The following is a 12,204-nucleotide window of genomic DNA, read 5'->3' as shown; positions in this document are numbered from 1 at the left end:
ATTTAAATTGGTGCCCTCTGGTTCTTGAGCCTTCTACAGTTCTTCCTTCCTTCTCCACTCTGTCCAGCCATTTCCTGATGCTAACACCTTGACCAAACCTCCTTTACACCCCTCCCAAATCTCTACATGTTAGTACAATCTCTCATTCTCCAATCTTTCAGCACACTCTCTAATGCCTTCATATTAAAGCGATAAATGTTTCCAAGTATTTGACTATCATAACTGCAAAAATCCAGAGTGTAACCACATAGTAACAAACTCACACAGCACCGAGCAGAAACTCACAGTCAGAACAGACCCCTCCAGCCCCTGTGTTCCAACATGTTCAGGCTAATTTTCTTTTAAAAGCAACAAAACAAAACAAAACAAAACAATCAAACCGTGGTGGAGACACAAAATGAAAAGCTCACTTACCTTTCGAGACTTTTTAACCATCGTTGCAGCAACAGAAACTGTTTGCAACATTAGATTTCACTTCAGACTGTGAGCAGGAAGTGTTTGCCTCCGAGAGACGAGCAAGTGATGTCACACTGATCAGGAAAAACCCAGGTGAGTGGAGAGAGAATAACGTGTAATATGACAGCACCTTAAGGAACTGACAGATTGATGAAACATGCGGAGGCAGTTTATTAATAGAACAGGTACAGCTGATTACAGACACAATTTGGGGTCTGTCATAGTTAGCAGCAGCAAAACATACAACAAAATTCAGGCAAACTTCCCCAATGCAGTGCTCAGGGAGTGCAGCACTGTAAGAGGCCGGGCTTGGTATAAGGGATTCAGAGCCCAGGGTGTTAGGGGTTTGGTGTAGTTAGATCAGGAGCTGGTCTGGGTCCAGGGCCGGTAACTTTTGAACTCGACATTGAACAGAAACCCAAATCCACCATCCCAAAGAAGGGTACAAGACATCCCCAAAATAATCCAAACAAAGAACCAGGGAGATCTCCTCAGTATCCTGGCCAATATTCATCACTCAACTTCCATCATTAAATAGCAAGGATCCTACTGTCTGGGCAGCTTGCTGTGTACATACTGGCTGCCACACTTCCTGCCCTGCAACACTTAGTTACTAAACTCTCAAACTATTGTATTGGCTTAAGAATACTTTGGGGCATACTGCAGTTGTGAGGGTTTTAGACAAATTCAAGTTGTAGCTTTATTAAAATAAATTGGATTCCAAGGGAGGGAATCACAGTCTGAAATCTAATCAAGGCAGTTTATATTCAGGCAAGGCTTCTTCATCATCTGGGTCAGGAATAGCACATGGCAGAGCACAAATTGGATTAAACAATATTACATTTTGAGATGAATCCCAACTGCATGCGGATGAAGTTGGATTCAGCAGATCCTGAAATCCAAGGATCCATTAAAAAGGCATCTGAATGGGTACACTAGTAGGAAGGCTTTTAGAGCGATATAGGCCAAATGCTGGCAAATGGTACTAGATCCATTTAAAATATCTGGTCGGCATGGATGAGTTGGACTGAAGGGTCTGTTCCCGTAATGTAGAGGTGCCGGTGTTGGACTGGGGTGGATATAGTTTAAAAAAAGTACAACACCAGGTTATAGTCCAACAGGTTCATTTGGAAACACCAGCTTTCAGACTGCTGCTCCTTCGTCAGGTAACTGTGCAGTAAGATCATAAGACACAGAATTAATAAAATCTGTATCTTATGATTCTGCTCCTCAGCTATCTGATGAAGGAGCAGTGCGCCAAAAGTTAGTGCTTCCAAATGAACCTGTTGGACTATAACCTGGTGTTGTGCGATTTTTAACTTTACAACAACAGTGAAATGGTTAACTTAGCTGCAAAGTCTAACAACACAAAACCGGTCTGCCCAGAATTTTTATGTCCCGTGGATGTGTCTGTGCAGAACAATTCGTCTCTGATCCAAAACAGAATTCAATTCTTTGTTCTAACAACACCCCCTCCCCCACCGTTTCTATTGTTCTGCTTCTGAAATACTTGTCTATCTTTCGTAATTCTGCATTCTGGGGAAAGGTTGACAGAACGAAACACCGACTCTAGTCTTTCCACTGACGTGGGTGGGTTTCACGTGACGGTTTCCAACTTCCCTGGTCCTTATTCTCGACTGACACAAACATGTCACTATACCTCCTGCCCGGAGGCTGTGGATAGAGACACTGCCTCGTCTGATAATAAGCTATAATCACCATTTGTAGGCTGTGTCCCCAGGCTGTAATGCTCTGTTGATACCATCTGGGTGATGAGTAATGAGTAAATTAATTAATCTCAGTGTTTACTAGGTTACCAAACATGCCCCGAGGACTGACCCCGTTGTCTCTGGCCCAATCTTCAATATCCGACTGAATTACCTTTTTCTACAAATGTATATTTCATGGGTGTGGTAGTTTCTGGCATGGGGCCAACATTCATCTTCATCCCTCAATGCCCTTGAATTGAACCATTTCAGGGGGGTAGTTAGATTAGATTAGATTCCCTAAAGTGAGGAAACAGCCCTTCAGCCAACAAGTCCACACTGACTCTCCGAAGAGTAACCCGCCCAGACCCAGATTAATGCACCTAACACTACGGGCAATTTAGCATGGCCAATCCACCTGACCTGCACATCTTTGGACTGTGGGAGGAAACTGGAGCATCTGGAGGAAACCCACGCAGACACGGGGAGAATGTGCAAACTCCACATGGACAGTTGCTGGAGGCTGGAATCGAGCCTGGGACCCTGGTGCTGTGAAGCAGCAGTGCTAACCACTGAGCCACCGTGCCACCCCTAAGTTAACAAAATTAAAAACCGAAAGAACCGCAGATGCTGCCAATCGGGAGCAAAAAGAGAAGTTGCTGGAAAAGCTCAGCAGGTCTGGCAGCACCATGCAGAGAAATCAGAGTTAACATTTCAGGTCCGGTGACCCTTCCTCAGAGTTAACCACATTGTTGTGGATCTGTAATCATATGCAGACCAGACAAGATAAAGACAGCAGGTTTCACTCCCTCAAAGGGCACAAGTGAATCAGGCAGATTTTACAACAATTGACAATAGCAATAGTGACCAAGAAATTATCACCAGCTTCCAATTGCAGAATTATTTATTAATTGAATTTGGGATTCAAACCTGTCTCCAGTAGCAGTAATCCAAATCCCTAGATTGGTTGTCCAGGAATTCCCCCCTTATTTAACAGTTGTAAATAGATCAGACAGATAGAAAAACAAAATGCTAACTGACCATCAAGAGATGACCAATAGTTTGCACCTGCTGCCAATGAGGGTGGTCATACCATTGATGTCAAAGGTTGAAGTGGATGGGTCGGGCAAGAATTCACAAGTTACAACCACTCAGAATTTACAACTCAACCACCAGCACCCGTCCAACCCATTGCATCTCAATCAACCCAAAACCAGAAACTGCTGGAGAAACTCAACAGGTCTAGCAGCATCTGTGGAGAGAAAGGAGTGAACATTTAGAATTCAGCGAGTCTTCTTCAGAACCACATACCATCACATCTCAATCTGACTCTAATTGTTAGTATTGGATTCTGTAAATAGGATGTGAAAGATGCAGGAGTAACAAGGTAACAAGACAAGTGTTGGGAACTAATTAGTTTTTAAAGTATATTGCTAGGAAGCACATAGCATTACGAGAAAGGTGACAAGGTTTAAAATCACCTTCTGTCGGGGAGACTTTACCAGGTCAAATGACAGCAGGTTAAAATATTGAAATGGGTATGGGCTCTTGTGGTGCAGTGGTAATGTCCCTGACTCTGAGCCAAACGGTTGGATCCAAGCCCTGTCTGCTCCAGAGGTAGGAAGAGGAATAAGCCATTCAGTCCCTTGAACCTGTTCAACCATTTAATGAGATCACAGCTGATCTGTGGCCTAATTCCATATACTTGCCTTTGGCCAATTTTCTTCAATACCTTTGCTTAACAAAATTTTTAAATTGGAGATAGATAAATTAAAGAAATGATCCAGCATCCACTGCCATTGTGGAAGAGCTTTCCAAGGCGCTCCCACCTTTGTGTGGAGAAGTGCTTCCCAACATCTCTCCTGAATGGTCTGGCTCTATTTCTCAGACTATGCCTCTAGTTCCAGAATCCCCCTCCAATGGACATGGTTTATCTCCTCTGTCTTTTCCTTTAACTGCAACATAATTCCGGGTGTGTTACAACATCTATTAAAATGTACATGGGCTCTTGAGGCACAATGACAGTGTTAGCGAGTTTTCAGAAGACTTGTAACTCAGGTTGAGGTTCTAGACGTAGGTTTGCCTGCTGAGCTGGAAGGTTCGTTTTCAGATGTTTCGTCACCATACTAGGTAACATCTTCAGTGAGCCTCCGAATGAAGCTTCGTCTAAAAACGAACCTTCCAGCTCAGCAAGCCAACTTACATTCAGAACAATGGTAGTGTCCCCGCCTCTGAACCAGAAAGCCCAGGTTCAAGTCCCACCTGTCCTAGAAACATGTTGCAGAATATCTGAACAGGTTTATTAAAATAATTATCAAAATGCATGCAATGGTGCTATGGTAGTGTCCCTACTTCTGAGCTAGGGGACCCAGGTTCAAATCCCAACTCCCTACAGCTGCATCACAGCATGTCCAAATAGGTCATTCTAAAAAATAAAAATGTATGTAAAAGAAGTCAACGAGAAGGTCAGTTGGAATATGCCTTAACTTCATTTAAAATCATTTCCCTTCTAGCATACAACACCAATATCTATTGGCACACAGCTGAGTACAGAATGAATCAGGAATTGTAAAAAGACCCCATAGGATTGTGTTGTCACTCACTGAATGATTTGGAAATCCCATTGTACACTGACAATTGCTCAACTTGACCCTTTAAGTTTCCTTTGATCTCTTACTGATCTTGTATTTTATTGTTGTTCTCTTGATGGAAATCATAGGATCAAACAGTCACAGAATAAATACAAGCCATATGGCCCAAACAGACCAGACAGGTGTTTAGGCTTCATTCAAACCTCCTTGAACTTTTCCTCAAATCTCTCATTTTATTTCCTTCTCCTCAACATTGTCTGGTTTCCTTTGCACATATCTATGCTGTTTACTTCCACCATTCAGAGAAAGAGTTTCACATTCTTTGGGTAAAGATGTTTCTTCCATATCCCCTGTTGGATTTCTTACTGACTTATTGATAAACTCAAACTTTTCTCTTCCTCACAAGAGGAACCGTTTTCTGTGTCCCCTCAATCAAAATTAGTCACCTTTCAGACAAGGAGAGAGTCGAAATGCAGGCAAATAGGACTAGTTCAGTTTGGGAAACTTGGTCATCATGACTATTAGATTAGATTCCCTAGAGTATGGAAACAGGCCCTTCAGCCCAACCAGTCCACACCAACCCTCCAAAGAGTAACCTACCCAGACTCATTTCCCTCTGACTAATGCACCTAGCACTATGGGGAATTTAGCATGGCCAATTCACCTGACTTGCACATCTTTGGACTGTGGGAGGAAACCGGAGCACCCGGAGGAAACCCACGCAGACACTGGGAGAATGTGCAAACTCCATACAGACAGTCACCCAAGGCTGGAATTGAACCTGGGACCCTGGTGCTGTGAGGCAGCAGTGCTAACCACTGAGCCACCAACTGCTGGCTCCTTCTGTGCATGCCCCCGAGTTCAAATTCAATAGCAACAACAAAGACATTGTTTAACAAAACAATGTTGCACCAATACAGCAATTCCATTCTCCATCTTTTTGTGAATACTTGATATGGTTTCAGTCAGATGTACAGCATGGAAACAGACCCTTCGGTCCAACTTGTCCATGCTGATCAGATATCCTAAATTAATCTAACCCCAATTGTCAGCATTTGGTCGATATCCCTCTAAACCCTTCCTATTCATATACCCATTCAGGTGCCTTTTAAATGTTGCAATTGTATCAGCCTTCACCACTTCCTCTGGCAGCTCATTCCATACATGTTACACCCTCTGCGTGAAAAAGTTGCCACTTAGGTCCCTTTTATAGCTTTCCCCTCTCACCTCAAACCTATGCCCTCTAGTTCTGGACTCCCCTACCTTGAAAAGAAAATATTGGCTATTGAACCTATTCATGATTTTACAAACTTCTATAAGGTCATCCCTCAGCCTTCAACATTCCAGGGAAAATAATCCCAGCCTATTCGGCTTCTCCCTATAGCTCAAACCTACCAAACATGCCAATATCCTTGAAAAGGTTCAGAAAAGATTTACAAGTTTAACAACATATTTCCAGAACTAAAACGCGATATTCCAAATGTGGCCGAACCAATGTCCTGTACAGCCGTAACACAACCTCCCAATTCCTATACTCAATGCTCTGACCAATAAAGGGAAGATACTGAATGCCTTCTTCACTATCCTGTCTATCTGGCATTTCCACCTTGAATGATTATGAACCTGGACCTCAAGGTCTCTTTGTTCGGCAACGCTCCCCAGGTTCCTACCATTAACTGTATAAGTCATGACCTGATTTGCAACACCTCATTTATTTAAAACAAACTCAACTGCCACTCTTCAGCTCCTCAGCCCATCTGATCAAGATCCCGTTGTAATCTGAGGTAACCTTCTTCTCTGTCGACTACACCACCAATTTTGGTGTCATCTGCAAACTTACTAACTAAACCTCCGACGTTCACATCTAAATCATTTACATAAATGACAAAAAGCAGTGGATCTTTGTGGCACACCACTGGACACGCGCTTCGATTCCAAACAGCAACCTTCCATCACCACCTTCTGTCGCTTACCTTGCAGCCAACTTTGTACCCAAATGGCTACCTCTTGCTGCTTTCTATGTGATCTAACCTTGCTCACCAATCTACCACGCAGAACTTTGTCAAGCACTTTGCTGAAGTCCACACAAAGTCCACCGCTCCGCCTTCATCAATATTCTTTGTCACTTCTTCAAAACAACTCAATCAATCAAGTTAGTGAGACACGAGTTCCCACACACAAAACTATGTTGGCTATCCCTTATCAGTCCTTGCCTTTCCAAATACTTGTAAATCTTGTCTCTCGGAATACCCTCCAACAACTTGCCCACCACTGATGCAAGGCTCACTGGCCTATCATCCCCTGGCTTTTCTTTATGCCTTTCTTAAATAGTGGTACCACATTAGCCAACCTCCAGTCTTCTGACACCTCACCTGTGGCTATCGATGATACAAATATCTCTGCAAGGGACCAGCAATCACTTCCCACAAAGTTTGAGGGTACATTTGGGGTTTTATCCACATTTAAATGCATTTTAAGACTTCCAGCGTCACCACCTCTGTAATATGGACACTTTTCAATATCATCTCCACAGTAAATACGACACAAAATACTCGCTTAGTATCTCACCCATTTCATAGAGTTTCACACATCAATGGCTTTGTTGATCTTTAAGGGGTTTTATTCTCTCCCTTGTTACTCTTTTGTCCTTAATGTATTTGTAGAATCTCTTTGGATTCTCCTTAACTCTATTTGCCAAAGCTATCTCAAGTCCCCTTATTGCCCTCTTGATTTCCCTCAAGATGTTCCTACCACCCTTACACTCAGAGGGATTCACTTGCTCCCAGTTGTTTATACAAACATATGACCAGAGCCTCAATTTCTCTAGTTATTCAGCATTTCCTACACCTACCAGCCTCGCCCTTCACACCAACAGAAACATACTCTCTATGGACTCTCGTTACCTCGTTTTTAAAGGCCTCCTACTTTCAAACTGTCCCTTCGCCTGTGAATAGCCTCTCCCAATCAACTTTTGAAAGTTTTTGCCTAAGACTGTCAAAACTGGCCTTACTCCTATATAGACCCTTACCATTTAGGCCAGAGCAAGCCTTTTCCATAACTGTTTCAAAACTAATACAATTATGCTCACTAGCCCCAAAGTGCTCCCCCACTGACACCTCAGTCACTTGCCCTGCCTTATTTCACAAGAGTAGGTAAAGTTTTGCACCTTCTCCAATAGATATATCTCCATACTGAACATGAAAATTTTCTTGTACACACTTAAATTCCTCTCCATCCAAGCCTTTAACACTTGGGCAGTCCTCAGTTCTCTTGAGGTTTCTAATTCAATTCCGTTTACACCAACAAGTCCTGTAGCTATGCCATTTCTTGTGACTTGTTGATAGTCTGTCCAAGGAGGGATACACAGCTAGGAATTTGCTCACAGTTAGAGGTTTTGATGGAGTAATTAGAGAAAAACCCGTTTCCTTTGGCGGGAAGGTCATTAACCACATGACAAGTTAAGGCAATAAGAAAAAGGCATGGAGAAGAATTTTCTTAACTCAACCAGTTTGATCTGGAGTGCATTATCTGATAAGGTTGGTGGAAGCAAACTCAAAAAAGAAATGAGCTAATAAAAATGAAACAGAATTACATAGAAATGACTGGACATGGAGTCACAGAGACGTACAGCATGGACACAGCTTCGGTCCAACTCATCCATGCCGACCAGTTTTCCTACACTGAACTAGTCCCATTTGCCAGCACTTGGCCCATATCCCTCCAAACACTTCCCATTCACATACCCATCCAAATGCCTTTTAAATGTAATTGTACCAGCCTCCACCACTTCCTCTGGCAGCTCATTCCATACACGCACCACCCTCTGCGTGAAAAAGTTACCCCTTAGGTTCTTTTTAAATTTTTCCCCTTTCACTATAAATCTATGGCCTTGAGTTCTGGACTCCCCCATCTCAGGGAAAAGACCTTGTCTATTTATCCTATCTAAGCCCCTCATGATTTTATAAACCGCTACAAGGTCAACCGTCAGCCTTCGACACTCCAGGGCAGCCCTGTTCAAAAAAACTCAACCAAGTTTGTGAGACATTATTGCCCACACACACAGCCACAGTAGTCCATTACACTATGTGAGCTTAGGAGTAATTTACAGGATGATCAAGGGCAAGTTAACATTAGGACATGGGACTTGAAATGGGACTTCTAGCCCAGAGGTATAGACATTACCATCACACCGCAGAAAATAATTGGGGATATGGTTTTCATTGCCTCGTTCAGCTTTTATTATTTTTAAAGTCTAACTTAAGTCCCTCATCGTTTCACCAAAACCTTGCTCCCCTTCCCAACCCCAACAACTCCCCCCTCCCCCCCCCAGCTAAACCTGTTTTTAGCCTGGGGACAGAAAAAGGGAATCCTAATGTTTGAGTAAATTTAGTACCCGAAAAAGGGATGGAAAATATTACTGTCAACGCCCAATCACTTTACTTTCCTAAACTGACGACAGCAAACTCTCTCGGCAGAATCAACCAGTCTCCCTGCTGCCAGGATGAATGCAAATTGTGCTAAACTGGGGGCGCCACACAAATGCAGATTCTTGCCGGATTGTTTTTATTCTCGTTACCTGCTCGATTGCGGGGTTGGAAGGAGAGAAATCTTCGATAAAACAAAAACCACGCCTCAGCCCAGTGTAAAAGGATGTGAATCTTTCTCCTCTGGGACCTCCGTTCAACTCCAGTCAAGAATAGCGATGGTTCAGAACAAACAGAAACTCATTTACCTGGCGCCTGTCCTTTCCTTTCAATAACTTTCGCATCGTTTGCTTTTTCCTACAATGAAGGTCGTGCTGTTGAGGAACTGATGGAGTTGCCTCACCTCGCTCCGTGATCACAGAGATAATGAAACTGTCCTAAAATATTTGAACACAGAGAGAGGGCGAGAATACAAACACTTCCCTTTATGGCGGCTATAAAATACACCTGCCTGTGAGAAAGGAGCCGCTTTCTTTTTGCAGTAAGAACCGTTTAAGAACTAACAAGTTAATTGGCCACAGTTTATTCTCTAGAAGTTTGGCCCAATTTTTTTTTTATAAAAAGGTCTTGTTTGCAGCTAAAGGTCATTCATTCCTTGCCTTATGAACTTGTAGTCAGGGGGTGTCAGACCCACGTGGGGACTCACACTGCCTAACGACATTCCAACTGAAGCCTTCCTCCTGAGATACGCAGCCATGTCCTGCCCCAGAGTCCTCCAGTCAGCAGGGGAGAGATCCAGGATCTGGACTGTGCTTACACTTCACTGGGTCACACTGACAGAGAACATAGGAGCAAATTACTGCAGATGCTGGACTCTACAGAAAACAACAAATGCTGGAGATCACAGTGGGTCAGACATCATCCATGGAGAGCGAGCAAGTTTACCCACTGTGATTCCCATCACTTAAATGAGATGGATTTTCTCCTACACTTGATAAAAGTGCAGATACGGTTGCACTTCAGACTTCCTTAGACTGTCAATACCCAATAGGAGAAAGTGAGGACTGCAGATGCTGGAGATCAGAGTCCAGAGTGCAGTGCTGGAAAAGCACAGCAGGTCAGACAGCATCCGAGGGATAGAAGAATCAATGTTTCGGGCAAAAGCCTGAAGATGAAGGGCTTTTGCCTGAAACGTCGATTCTTCTTCTCCTCAGATGCTGCCTGACCTGCTGTGCATTTCCAACACCACACTCTCGACTCTTAATACCCATTTCCCAACCAGCCTTATCTTGGGAGAGTATTTGCGCACACAACTGACATAGCAGTTACAATGAAAGGCACTGACCAATCTCTCCTGAAGTTCTGTGATCACAGTCTTTCCCATACACTCTGCTGGACGTTTACTGCCCATCCTGTCTGCTATTGGTTAAGATTTGATATAGAAATGAAGCAGCCACATGATGGTTACACTTTGAATACTATCTCCATTCAAACAAACCTCCAGTTTACACTGGCTGCAGAATTTCACCATTAATGGTCAGAATCTGATTTGATGCGTTACCCTGTATTAGGGATGTTCACATATGTCTCCATTTCAGAATCCCAGGGCCATAATTTAGCTAAGCACGGGAACTTAGCAAGTGCTTACAGAGCATCTAAATGCTCTGTATACAAAGAATTGCTTTAAAAACTGCAGTTCAAATTATTCTGAGATAAGTTCAACAGGCAACTTGTAATTGGAACATCCCACATACACTGAACTGATAAGAATTAATCTATTTAATGTGATTAGATTAGGAGTTTAGGCCAAGGGAACAAATTAGTTAGAAAACACATCTGTCTGTGTAAAGTTTTTATATTAGATTCCCTACTGTGTAGAAACAGGCCATTTGGCCCAACAAGTGCAGACTGACCCTCTGAAGAGTAACTCCAATTTAGCATGGCCAATCCACCTGACCTGCACATCTTTGGATTGTGGGAGGAAACCCACGCAGACATGGGGAGAATGTGTAAACTGCACACAGACAGTCACACAAGGTTGGAATTGAACCAGGTCCCTAGCGCTTTGAGGCTACAGTGCTAACCACTGAGCCACCGTGCCTTCCCAATATTAAGGTATAATATGTATCCAAACCAGTTGGTCATACATGAGACTAGACACTAATATCTTTGATAACAAGTTTAATTATACAACACAGTGTTACATATGTTAGTTCCAGTTCAGCCAAGGTGAGCACTAGTTTAAAATAAGTCAATCAAACCAAATTGAAAAATGGTAGTGTCTCAAAAGGGATACTGTGACAAAAGTCAATACTACACAGGGAACAGAAAATCAAAAGAACTGCTGGAAAGCAGAAATAAAAACAAATTGCTGGGAAAAATTCAGCAGGTCTGGTAGCATTTATGGAGAGAGAAACAGAGTTGCTGTGTCAGGTCCAGTGACACTTCTTCAGCTTCTGTTTTTCCAGCAATTTCTGTTTTTACTGCAAAGGAACAGTCTCTTTATACTACTTTATATAAATCAAATATTTCAAAATCAACATCTCAGACTTGTTATAGCACACCTGCAGAGCAGGTGGGACTTGATCCTGACCTCCTATCCTAGAGGGAGTGACACTACCACAAAGTTCCTCTTATCCTATTTTAGATCGAACTTTCGAACCCAATGAGAATGGAACAGTCTGTCTAATCGTTATTGAAATTTTGGCCATTCCTGGTAGGTCACAGGTCAGGCCGTTGCCCTATCCCTCAAGAACTTTACATTATTTTTGTTTTTCTGTCACCTCGCTTTAATCATACTGGCTGTTGTGCAATTGGGAACTGTGCACAAGCACGTCAGCCCAATTCTTTAAATTCATAGTTTCAGAGCCATTATCATTCCAAACATTTTTTTAAAAAGGAGATAGCCAACTGGATTTAACAAAAATACATAGAATGGATTTTGAAACTCTTGGATTAAACCACTATACATTCTGTGAAAGTGTTATCCAGTGCACATTAGTTTAACTAAAAGAAAGGATGCTCAAA

The 12,204-nt window shown here is 42.7% G+C and overlaps 1 protein-coding gene across 3 annotated transcripts in view; it reads right to left on the bottom strand.

Annotated features, from left to right (window-relative positions):
* The window catches only part of LOC122540598 (transmembrane protease serine 4-like), a 57,866-nt gene extending 48,276 nt beyond the window's left edge, over positions 1 to 9,590 (bottom strand). For 2 of the 3 annotated variants that reach the window (XM_043676514.2, XM_087976340.1), the window contains exon 1: positions 415 to 545. In XM_043676514.2, the coding sequence (XP_043532449.2) occupies positions 415 to 465 (51 nt within the window). In that variant the 5' untranslated portion in view covers positions 466 to 545. Of the gene's footprint in view, positions 1 to 414; positions 546 to 9,485 lie in introns of those variants that run through there. The other variant, XM_043676515.2, reaches the window with a different exon arrangement.
* Positions 9,591 to 12,204: the final 2,614 nt, after the last annotated feature.

The sequence above is a fragment of the Chiloscyllium plagiosum genome, unplaced genomic scaffold (genome assembly GCF_037043375.1).
Source record: "Chiloscyllium plagiosum isolate Xiang-an unplaced genomic scaffold, Cpla_swu_hap1 HiC_scaffold_29, whole genome shotgun sequence".
In the NCBI taxonomy this organism is placed as follows: domain Eukaryota; kingdom Metazoa; phylum Chordata; class Chondrichthyes; order Orectolobiformes; family Hemiscylliidae; genus Chiloscyllium; species Chiloscyllium plagiosum.
The sequence above is the reverse complement of the archived record's forward strand: the minus strand, read 5'-3'. Positions and strand labels throughout refer to the sequence as shown.